The sequence below is a fragment of the Eptesicus fuscus genome, chromosome 2 (genome assembly GCF_027574615.1).
Source record: "Eptesicus fuscus isolate TK198812 chromosome 2, DD_ASM_mEF_20220401, whole genome shotgun sequence".
Taxonomy (NCBI): domain Eukaryota; kingdom Metazoa; phylum Chordata; class Mammalia; order Chiroptera; family Vespertilionidae; genus Eptesicus; species Eptesicus fuscus.
Genome location: NC_072474.1, coordinates 15,954,292 through 15,966,561, shown reverse-complemented (window position 1 = coordinate 15,966,561; position 12,270 = coordinate 15,954,292). Strand labels below are relative to the sequence as shown.

The 12,270-nt window shown below is 42.6% G+C and overlaps 1 protein-coding gene across 2 annotated transcripts in view; it reads left to right on the top strand.

Annotated features, from left to right (window-relative positions):
- APBB1IP (amyloid beta precursor protein binding family B member 1 interacting protein) overlaps positions 1-11,805 on the top strand; it is a 123,194-nt gene extending 111,389 nt beyond the window's left edge. For both annotated transcript variants that reach the window (XM_054725701.1, XM_054725706.1), the window contains exons 11-14: positions 428-526; positions 1,555-1,669; positions 8,025-8,128; positions 10,954-11,805. In XM_054725701.1, coding sequence (XP_054581676.1) covers positions 428-526; positions 1,555-1,669; positions 8,025-8,128; positions 10,954-11,466 — 831 coding nt within the window. In that variant the 3' untranslated portion in view covers positions 11,467-11,805. The remainder of the gene's footprint in view (positions 1-427; positions 527-1,554; positions 1,670-8,024; positions 8,129-10,953) is intronic.
- The last annotated feature ends 465 nt before the right edge of the window (positions 11,806-12,270 follow it).

Here is a 12,270-nt window from a genome sequence, read left to right as displayed (position 1 = left end):
ATAAATTCCTTAATCTGATAAATGTAGAAATGACTCAGATTTCTTGTGAGGATAGAAACATGATAGTTGTGAGAGCTTTCAAAAGTTAAAAGAGCAGAAATGAAAACTGTAATTGATAATATAGTAAGAAGTGCTTATGATAAATCATGTCCCAGATTTCCTAAGTCCCTTCAAAATTTAGCCCATTTTAAAAGTATTGCTCTTTCCAATCCTAAAATTACTCCCAGTACCTATTGCCACCATTTCAGGAAATCACGTACATTGTTAGAATTTTTAAGTTTTTTTTGAAATATTACAGAATTATATACCTGAAACCTATATGATTTTATTAGCACCCTAATAAATTCAATAAAAAAATTAAAATTTTTTTGAAAAGCACTAATGAATGAAGAGTTTATGAATGATCTTTGATATGACTATTTTCTAGCATCCCCAAATTCAGAAGGAGTCCCAGTACATCAAGTATCTCTGCTGTGATGATGAAAGAACTCTAAACCAGTGGGTCACGGGAATTCGGATCGCAAAGGTGAGTGAGCATTGGACTCCACCCAATCTTGAATTTGAATTTGCCGACCACCTGCTTGGCCTGGGTCCAGTCTTGTGTTCTTGTAAAACAGTTGATCCATTCTTAATAGGTCAATGCCACCGATATGATCTTATTTATTTGCCCATTGTATTTTTTAAATAGGTGACAGGGATAGAAACATAGACCTCTCCAATGACCTGAGAATCAGAGGTTTACTTTCACATGAGACTTTTCAGATCTCTGTTTACTCATGGAGAGCATTGCAAGTGTAGTGTGTAATTACGAAACATGAGGTATAATTACATACACAATGTGTAGAATTATACAGACATACAATCAGAATTCCATAGCTAAACCTCTCCTCGAATGTCTAGGTAAAAGTATTAACTGTCTCTCGCTAATCTGGAAAATTATTTAACACATGAAATAACACAGTTAAAAATCTTGGGTATAAACTTTTACTCCCCAAAAACTTTACTAATAGCCTACTTGTTGACCGGAATTACCAATAACATAAACAACCAATTAACACTTTTTTTCATCCTCACTGGAGGATATGCTTATTGATTTGAAAGATAGAAACATCAGTCGGTTGCCTACACTACACATCCCAACCAGGGATCGAACCTGCAACCTGGGTATGTGCCCTGACCGGGAACCAAACCTGCCACCTTTTGGTGTATGGGGCAAGGCTACAACCAACTGAGCCACCCAGCCATGGCAACACATATTTTATATGTTATATATATTATATACTGTATTCTTATAATAAAGCTAGAGAAAACATAGTATTAAGAAAATTATAAAGAAGAAAAAATATATTTATTGGAAAAAAATCTGTATATAAGTGAACCCACACATTTCAAACCAGTATTGTTCAAGGATCAACTGTATTTAAAAAAACAACTTGGGAAAAGAGTAAAAAGAGTACTCATGAAGTATTTTCCCCCTCAATATGTACATTGCAAATGAGTGCAGAATTTGGAGTAAATAGATGACTTTTTGCTTCTTTTGTGTTTCCTCCCTAGTACGGAAAGACTCTCTATGACAACTATCAGCGGGCCGTGGCGAAGGCTGGGCTGGCCTCTCGGTGGACAAACCTGGGCACTGTCAATGCAGCTACACCAAGTCCGCCTTCTACAGGTACCACACAGAGCAGAAATTCTGACACCTCTTCAAGCTCAGACTATTAGGGTTTGGCCCGTGATGCAAGCTGTGAAAGAACTCACAACTGAGAGAAGAGACGGATGCAGAGAGAGGGGTTTATTTTACTTTCCATGAAGAGAATAGGGCCAGTGCGTTGCTAATCAATACAAGGGCAAGAAAGGAGAGTGGCTTCCCCTGTTAAGCCCTGGCTGTTGCTAAGCAACAAGGAAGTTGAGCACATATCAGGGGGATTATAGTTTGTTCCTTAGGAGACAGACGGGGCAGATATTCTAGGGAGGTGTCTTTATAAGCATCTTTACAAGCCTGTAAAACATTCTTAGAGTAAAAACTATGAAGAGTTCAAACGAGGCTTGTTTGAAGGAGAGCATGAAAGGGCACTTTCTACTAATTACCCCTGAGTGGTGGAAACAGCAGGGAAGAGGATGAAAGAATGTAGCCTTGAAAGTAACTTATCCTATCCCTCAGTTTAAGCAGAGGAGCTGTTCGAATCAGAGAAGCTAATAATGTTGGGGTTTAATTACCAGGTGCTCCTCATAAATTGTGGAAGGCTACAGCAAAGAAAAAGAAAGGCCTTTTTTGTTGTCCTTACACAGAGCTCATGTTCAAACTTATCCAACACGTTTTATAAAAACAGAACTTTGTAGACAGTACAGACTATATTTCTCTTCTGATGGTCAGGCTCAAGATCTATACATATTGCCCTGGTCCAGTGGCTCAATTGGCTGGAGCGTTCTCCCACACCAAAAAGGCTGCGGGTTTGATTCCCGATCAGGGCACATAACTAGGTTGTGGGTTTCATCCCCTGTCATGGCAGGTACAGGAGGCAACCGATGGTTCTCTCTCTCTCTCTCTCTCTCCCCCCTTCTCACTCTAAAAATCAATAAAAAACAAACACATACCTACACATATACATGCCTGTATCTGTTTCTTTGTAACTGACTTTTAGCAGAGCTTTGACCTTTTTTTCATGATATGCTTGTGGATAAGATGGTGATCCCCAGCTTAGGGTGAGCTGGTAGGAAGCTATCTTATCAGAGTACAAGTGTTCTATTTGTCCAAGGCTTCATTAGTCTCCATCACACTGCTCACACCAAGGACAAGATCATTCCCTGATGTTTTGCCTCAGTGACATCATGGCTAGAGCTTTGTACCCAATCCTGACACCACATTTTAAGGGTAGCATTACAGCTCCTTGTGTCTCTGAGGGCAGGCAATGAGGGATGAAGTAGGGATTTCCTGCAGCGGCATATAGCTTGGTTCTTACAACAGCCCTGCAAAGTATAAATTATTATCCCCGTGCCACAGGTGAGAAAACTGAAGCTGAGAGAAACTAGTATCTAGTATCATCTCAGTGGCTGAGCTGGAATTCAAACACATTTATCTTTAAGATAAATAATGGTGAAAGAACTGGAGCCAACTATTAATGGCGGAACAGTCTGGTCAGTTTTCCAGTGTTAAAGGGTTGTCATAGCAAAGGCCAGCATTTACGTTCTTTGCTGCTTCAAAGGATAAAACCAGCTTGAATGTGTGGAAGTTGCAGTGAGATCAACTAGACTTAATCCACTCTCAGCGCCATCTGTGTGCTGATTACCTATAAACATACAAATCAGTCCAGCCTTCTCTGTTGACCTCCAAACCAATGTATTCAACAGTCTGCTCAATGGTTTTCTGGATACATCACAGACAGCTCAAACCCAACATCTGTGAAACGGATCTCATCATCTTACCCTCCAAACTTGCTCCACGGTTGCTATTCTCTGTTTTCATAAATAAGATCATCATCTACCCGATTTCTCATACAGGACACACCCTCAAATCCAGTCACTCCTAAATCCTGTTGATGCTTCCTTCTAACTATTGGTCAGATCTGTCCTGTCTTTTCATCTCATCAAACCCGTCATCTTTCACTTGGCCTCATGCACTGGTTGAGTTGAGTTGAGCTGGCCTCCAGCTAAGCCTGCATTTGCAGGCTTCTCCCCCTCCATGAGATCGTCCCCTATCTAAAGCACTTTGGAAACTTGCCACTGCTCTCAGATAAAGTTCCAAGTCCTTAGCAAGACCAACAAACCTGCATAATATGTGTTTATCCATCTCTCCTGCCTCTTCTCCCTCCCTATCTTCCTGTTTCTACCATATATACCATTTGCTTTTTCCCAGTTCTGTAAATCCCCCAGCACCATCCTTTCTCAGAGACTTTACAGATGCTGTATCCCTACTATCCCAGGTCTCAACTGAACTGTCCTTTGAAATAATTAATAAGCCCTGCTTGATTAATAATCCGTGAGTTCCTTCCTCTAGACTCTGATGGAAAGCACGAGGCCAGGGGCCATTTCTGTCTTGTGTATTGTGGTTTCCCCAGAACCAAGTGCAATGCCTGGCAGATAATAGATGCTTAGCTGGAATTAGAAGATGGTTGGGACAACAAATGAAACAAGTATTTAATAGCCATCTCATATGGTGATTAAAGAAAATTGAATTTATTTAAGGAAAGGGGGAAGGGGTTGGAGTATCCAAAGGGAAGGGCTGGCTACACAGTACCGAGCCAAGGGGACATTGGGTTGATGATGGCAGCACCTAGGGTGGAGTTTCATCCTTATATGTAGTCACTGGTGGGAAATTTGTCATCAGTGCGTTTGAGGGGCTGAGCTGGTGGGCGTGAAATGTGGATGGAATGCAGGTGTGCGATCAGGTGTCTTCAGGACAGTTTCAATTCCTTGTATGGTCTGACTCCTGGAGTCCATTGAGTTTTTCTTGGTCTTACGTTCTCCTATGGCAGGAAGCTTACAAATGGCTGGTAAGGATTGTATTGCCCTACAGTCCTAACATAGAGTTTCTCTGAAGATTAAGTGAAATAATGTATGTTAATGTCCTTAATGTTAAATGCACAACAAATGTTAGTTCCATTCCTTCTAAATGATTGCTTAAAACCATTTTAAAGAACACCTCCAAACTGATGTATTCAATATGAATATCCCTTAGTAGTTACTGAATTAACCCATGTTGAATATATCCAGAAAACCATTGAGCAGACTGTTGAATACATCAGTTTGGAAGTCAAACTGATGTATTTTTTGAAGAACACCATTGCAGCAGTCAGATGAGATTTCCATTGTTTAAAAAGGTGAATCTTGTACATGATGGAATATCCCTTAGTAGTTACTGAATTAACCCATGTTGGTGCTGCTGTAGAGTCTTATTTATCAAAAATCCTTAGGTTCTGTCATTGACACCAGCCCTACAGAGAACAAACATGCTGAGTTTTTTTTTAAATAAACCATACTGGGAGCCACCCCTGTTTATTAATAAAATGCTTCAGTGAGCATCTAAAGAGAAAAAAATCCTCAATGGAAACTTTCTTTCAGTTTATATCTTAGAATGTATTGCCATGAGCACTGGCTGTGTAGGATTTTAAGTTCTATAGTAGTGACTAGTGTGGAAGGAACTGAAGATGAGTTTAGAAGGAAGTGAAGCACTTTCAAATAGAAGGTGAAGTTCATTCTTCTCTGTATGTACCAACATATACATACACAGTGACCATGATCACATCTTAGCAACAGAAAACTGCTTGAGTTCAGTTCTTGCCAAGTATTATTATCAAAGCCTCTCTCTTCATCTGAACTCACAGCACAAAATAAGTAGGGCTCTCCAAAAATGTTTCAGGGACCTGTGTCCATCCAAAGGGCCTGGTACAAATCAAGCTCTATGATCGTTCCAACACCCCCTCCACACACACACAAAAAAAAAAAAACAACACAAAAAAAACAGTTAAGGTGAACCTCAAAAATAGTGTTTTATTAAAATATGTTCTTTGGGGTCAGGAGTTACTGGCTGATTGCACTTACTTGAACCTCAGGCTGTTTGGGGCACTAGTCAGGGAGCCCCCTTCACCCACAGCCTGAGTCATTGGACTACAGAGTGGGGTTCCCTCAGAGAGGAGTGATCCCCCGACCTTGAAATTACACACCATAGGTCATAACAAGAACTGGGGCTGAGGTGAGTGTGGAGCTGGCACGAGCTGTACCTTGGGAGAACATGCTGTGACTTCACTTGGTAGGGCTGGAGGCAGTAAGCCCGGGTCCCATTCTGCCTGATGCCTCCTCAGCTTTAGCTGGCAGCTTTTCTCTGGGGATCTAGAATCCCTTTCTGCCCACCTCCTCCCTATAAGGACAGAAAGGGGGCCTTTCTTTTCTTTCCTGTGGCCTTCCACAATTTATGAGAAACACCTGGTAATTACTTAAAACCCAAGATTGTTAACTCCTCCGATTCAAACTGCAAGACAAAATAAGCTACTCTCAAGCCTACATTCTTGCATACAAACCCCTTCTCCTTGTTGTTTTTTACAACTCAGGGATAATTAGTAGAAAGTTCCCTTCAAACAAGCGCTTTTTGAACTCTTCATAACTTTTGCTCTAAGCATGTTTTACAGGCTGATTAAAAGATACCTCCCTATCACATCTGCCCAGACTAAAAATCAAATTTTCAAATACAAACCCCTTGATGTCTGCTCAATTTCAGCCCAACAAACCCCACTGCCTCCCTTGTCGAAGGCTTTAAAAGAGGGTGGGGGCAGGGAGAGGTTGATTTTTTTGTTCTTTGCTGTTGATTAGCAATGCACTGGCCCTCATCCTAAACTTCCTCTCTGTATCCCTTCTTTAGTTTTGCCCAAAACCCTAACACTACCCTTCCTCTTTTCCTGCCCTTTTCTTTACATTGTTGAACCAGAGTCCTAGAGAAACACGCCCAAGTGGTGCAAGATCGCTGGCTGGGTGGCATAAACCACATGGGATCCATGTGTTTCTGCTATGGTCATCCTACTGAGAAAACATGGAGGCACTGTTCTACATCCAAAGTGCTTAACAATGAGTCATTGATTCTTTTTTGTTGTTGTTAATCCTCACCGGAGGATATTTTTTCCATTGATTTCTAGAGTGGAAGGAAGGGAGACAGAAAGAGAGAGCCTGGCCGGTGTGGCTCAATGGTTGAGTGTTGACCCAGGAACCAAGAGGTCTCCAGTTTAGATTTCCATCAGGTCACATGTCTGGGTTGTGGGTTCGATCTCCAGTAGGGAATGTGCAGGAAGCAGTTTATCGATGAAGTTTCTCTCTCATTGATGTTTCTACCTCTCTATCCCTCTCCCTCTAAAAGTCAATAAAAAACATTTCTTTAAATATGTATATACTAGTGGCCCAGTGCACGGATTCGTGCACATTGAAAGGAAATTAATTAGAATGTGGCCGGCAGGGTAGGACTGGGCAAGTTGGGCTGGACACACCCTGAAGCCAATCTCCCGTGGTCCCTCCCCTACCAGCCATACCTGGGGTGGAGCCGGGGCTCGAAGGGTATCTGCAGAGTGAGTGGGGTCCCTCCAGCAGGTGGGGTCCTTCAGCCTGGCCTGCGGGGATCGAGCCGAAACCAGCAGTCCGACATCCCCTGAGGGGTCCCGGAGTGCGAGAGGGCACTCTGCAAAGTTGCTGTCACTTGGCAGCTCCTGCATTGAGTGTCTGCCCCCTGGTGGTCAGTGTGCGTCATACCTACCAGCTGCTTAGCCTTTTATATATAGACTAGCATTCCCGTTGCAGGAAAAATCCTGCAATAGGGTTTCCTGCTGCACTCTACCCCGCCCCGCCTGCTCTCCTTCCTTGTCCCCCGCCCCGCCTTCTCCACCAGCCCCCCCTGCTTTTCTCCCTTTTCCACCAGCCCACCCGCTCTCCTCCCTTCTCCCCCGGCCCCGCCTGCTCTCCTTCCTTCTCCTCTGGCCCCGCCTCCACTCCTCCCTTCTCCTCCCACCGGCTTGCTTGCTTCTCCGCAGCTTTGCTCCCTTCTGCAGCTTTTGGCTTCTTTCTACGCTGTCTTGATATACAAATTAGCCGCCATCTTTGTTGGGGTAATTTGGTTGGTGGGCAGGGCTTGGCTGGTGGGCGTGGCTTGGGCGTAGCGAAGGTGTGGTCAATTTGCATATTTGTCTATTATTAGGTAGGATAGAGAGAAACATCTATTGGTTGCCTCTTGTTGGAGTGATGGTCAATTTGCATATTACCTATTTATTATATAGGATGACTAAAAAGTATTTAAAAGTGGAACATACTATCTTCCTGTTAATCCAGACTTTGTAGCCTGTATAAAGCATTCACTTTCCTGAACCATCTGCTGAACCTCATGAAGTCCTGACATAAAACTTCGGATTTTTCCTAAGGTTCCCAGTTAACCATACCATGCCCATGAATCCCTTTCTTTTGCATTAAAGATATAAATTGCTTTCTATTTTCAGATGAACTTTCAAGAATGTTGAAACGTCTTCCCCACTCATCTTGTCTCTCTTCCTCCCTCTCAGGACTTACAGCAGGCACCGCCCAGGCCAATGGTCAGATTCCCCAGGCTGCACACTCAGCGAGTGCTGTTCTCGAGGAAGCCCAGAGACACGTTGACACAACTAAGGTAGGCCCGAGAGTAACTGACACACTCTATCCAACTGTCCCCTGTAAACCCATATTCTAAACCAGTGGTCGGCAAACTCATTAGTCAACAGAGCCAAATATCAACAGTACAACGATCGAAATTTCTTTTGAGAGCCAAATTTTTCAAACTTAAACTATGTAGGTAGGTACATTGTTATTAACTTAATTAGGGTACTCCTAAGCTGGCCTTTGCTAAAAACTCAAGAGGCCAAAGAGCTGCATGTGGCTCTCGAGCCGAGTTTGCCGACCACTGTTCTAAACCATCAGTGGTGTTCTAATAACTGGCCTTTTAAAAAGAGAATACAGTAGTTAGTTCCAACAACTAAGGCCCTATAACTTCATTTCGATAATTGCTTTATATATTTTTTATCTTAAAATTACATAGGCTAGAATGGAAAGTTAATACCAACTGTCATCACAGTGCTTTGGGGAAATGGATGATTTTTATATTAATACTGAGGATTGACAACTCTTTTTAATTTAGCTACATGTATCTGGCTGAAGCGATTATCTTGGTTTAGTCAATGGTTTTAGACTCTCTGAAAGTGGCTCCTGGGTTTTAAGCCCTTGGGATTTCTACTTACTTTTTCTGAATAAATTAGAGCAACGAGTTAGTCAGAAGCCCTACATTAAATGCTTACTGAGCCCCAAAACCATATTAGAAGACTACTACTAAAAGGATTTCACTATAAAATGTGCATTTAAATTTTTCTGTTAATGTTCTACATACATCCTCAGGGTGATGGAGAAGAAAACACATTTTAAAACAATAGCCAAATTGGTATAATAGTCTCCATAACTTTTCTTTTTTTTTTTTTCAGTAGAGGGGGTTAATGAAGATTCATTAAATCCTTCTAAACACTGTAGCTAGAGCCCTAACCAGTTTGGTTCAGTGGATAGAGCATCAGCCTATGGACTGAAGGTCCCAGGTTCAATTCCAGTCAAGGGCATGTACCTTGGTTTCGGGCACATCCCCAGTAGGGGTGTGCAGGAGGCAGCTGATCAATGTTTCTAACTCTTTATCCCTCTCCCTTCCTCTCTGTAAAAAGTCAATAAAATATTTTTTTTAAAAACTGTAGCTAGAAGCTATAATTTAGTTACTAGCCCAGTTGATAACATCTCCATTCACTATACAAGTTTCCTTGAATATTTCCCATGTGTGATTCAAAACAACCTTAAATAATTGCACGTTTAGAAAAGTTTCACTTCATTTCCACCTCTCATTTTGTCCATCAGCCAGTGGTGGAAACAAGTAAATCTTATACTTATTGATCTTCTCAGAGTTTGTGAAAACCCCTGTAGACGGTCACAAGCTGTGTTCCTGCCACCTCAGCTCGCACTGTGCTTTCCGCTGTGTGACGTCCACGGTTTCTGTGGTGCCAGTTGAAGACAAACACTTTTAAAAGCTGGAAGCAATGAAAGGATCCCAGAATAGAAATCACTTAATTATGTGTCAACGTCAATTCCCCAACTGCCTGTTCAGAAATTTAAAAACTACATCACCAGTTAATTAGCTTATCGTGTTAAGTAAATAAACCAAAATAGAAACTCTATTGTAAGGCACTTTGTGAGGGGAAGAAAACTTCTAAATGGAATCTTTACTGGGAAGAGGTTATCAGGCAAAGAAAGAAAGAAATGAAAGCCTGATAAAAAGTAAATTGCAATGATAATTATCACTAAAACAGAAGGATTCAATTCAGCTGCCTGAAATTTCTGGGGAAGTTACATTATTCAAAATTTATTATGATCTCTTCTACCATTGGCATGCTTTTGTTAGCCTTTGACCAAGTTTGGTGCTCTGGTTTCTACCACTAGCACATGCTTCATGATCTTCCTCTTTGGAACCATTCACATTTATCTCATTTGATTGCATCATAACCCTGAGACAACCCTAGATAATAATAGGGATTATAACTAGCCAGCTGGTTTTCACACAGGTAAGAAAAGGTAAATCCTTAAGACTCTAGACCAGGTGTGCACACTCCTGCTCCACCACCTACCACCTCCCCTGAAGCTGTTAAGCCTATAATTAGCTCCTCCCTAGAAGCCCTCAGTCCTGGGAAAAGGCACCTTTGTTCTCAGCGTGCCAGCAGGGAAACTGTTCTTGCCCGGATGGACAGCCTTTATGGTGGGTTTACACAAGGGTTACCTGTAGTCCACAGAGAACTGTCCTGGCTTTCTTTTTCCCTTCCAAAACAGAACGTTTGAGATTTGGGGAAGGTTTTGGGACTCTCCTTAACCCCCTCTCTGCCACTGAGGGTATACAGTACAAGGGCAAAATAATTGTAGAGACACCTGCTCCTGACCCCTGAGCTTCACAGCCAGCCCAATCCAGACCAAGAAAAATGCTATGGATGCATATGCCTGCACCCTGGGGCGTAAGTGGGAATTCCAGGAGAGCCCGTTTACTTCCTTTTTAATTCCTGAGGCTACCTCCCAGGTAGCTAAGCTCTACCCCACTTAAGCTCTTTCAAAGATAACAGCTGTTCTGAGGAGACACATGTATGTCTAAATGCGATAGACAACTCCTCCCATACTGCTGTCCTGCAGTCTGGCCTTTACAGGAGACAGGGTAGGTTAGTGCCCCAGGTGACAATGTTAAAGACCTTTTGGAGTCTCTCTCCCGTCCCAGAGGAAAGATGAACTCCTGAAACAACCTGTAGCCTCAGGGACTGGGGGGCTGGGGCTCCCAGGAGCAGACACTGCCTCACAGGTCTGACGATAGCCAGACCTCACCCGTCAATGGAAATGTCGTCTCTCCTGTGGCTGCGTGTCCAGAATAATGCTGTTGTTGCTTTGTTGAAGGATAAGAAGCCAGCTCTTGGTCAACAGGACCCAGGAACCCCCAGGGCCCATCACCGTCCAAAGTCCGGCCTGCCACCGCCGCCTCCCATACGGCGGTCCTCAGATACCAGCGGCAGCCCCGTGATACCCGCCAAGGCCAAGGCCAAGGGCACCGGCTTCCCAGCCCCACCCGATGATTTTCTGCCACCGCCGCCGCCGCCCCCGCCTCTGGAGGACCAAGAGCTCCCGCCACCACCCCCCGATTTTAACGATGCGCCCCCGGACTTTGTGCCTCCCCCTCCGCCGTCATTTGTAGGGGACGCGGGGTCATTACCACCCCCTCCTCCGCCACCACCCGCCCTGGCACCCGAATCCCAGAGGCCGCCCCCCATTGCCACCAAAAGGCCTCCTATTCCCCCAAAGAGGCAAGAGAACCCAGGACCGCCCAGCGGGGGGCCGGGCGGGGGCGGGGAGCAGGATTTCATGTCAGATCTCATGAAAGCTTTGCAGAAGAAAAGAGGGAACTTGCCCTAAAGGAAACATGCAGATATCTTTGTGTGATCGGTATAATCCCTTCTAACCACAGATGTAGTTTTCTTACTTTATTGTCATGACATCTTGATCATTTCAGATAAAATATTGAAGTATTCTGATTAGAAATGATGTAAAACGTTTCACTGTTCTCAAGTACATTCATAACCATTAACCTAACAGAATTTAGAATACCTGTCTACATGTACATATCTTCCCTGTGACTTCCAAGTCAGTGGACTGTATCTTGCTTTCCAAGTTAACCAAAATGATGTTTTATGTTCATTTATTTTATGATGTTCAGAGCATCAAATTAATAAAAGTTTAAATTTTCCCCCAGAAGATGGTATTTCTAGAAATATCAATGTATAAATCTAATGCAATATCCACACTTTTAATAATATACTTGATATTTTAAAAAGAGCTTTAAAAATCCCACACCTTTTAAAGAAAGCATGTCAAACTCAAAGGCTAACATGGGCCAAATAAGCAAGGTTTAAGTTTATGTGGGCCGCAAATAAACAAAAGCTTCAATTTTCTTAGAAACGTAGGTTTATTTCAATAGAGACATGCTGAATACAAAGGGCTGAAATAAATGAGTAATCATTGACATAAAATAATAGAACATTTTAATAAAAATCAATATTTTTTCTTGAACATTAACTTACCAGACACTGAATAACTGCACAAATTAATAAGTATAACACAAATAAACCTATTTTTCTTGTTCTCTGAAAACGAAATATTCTTGTTGCGCACACCAAACAAGTCAGTACAAGACTAATGATGTGGCAATCGGCTGCTAAA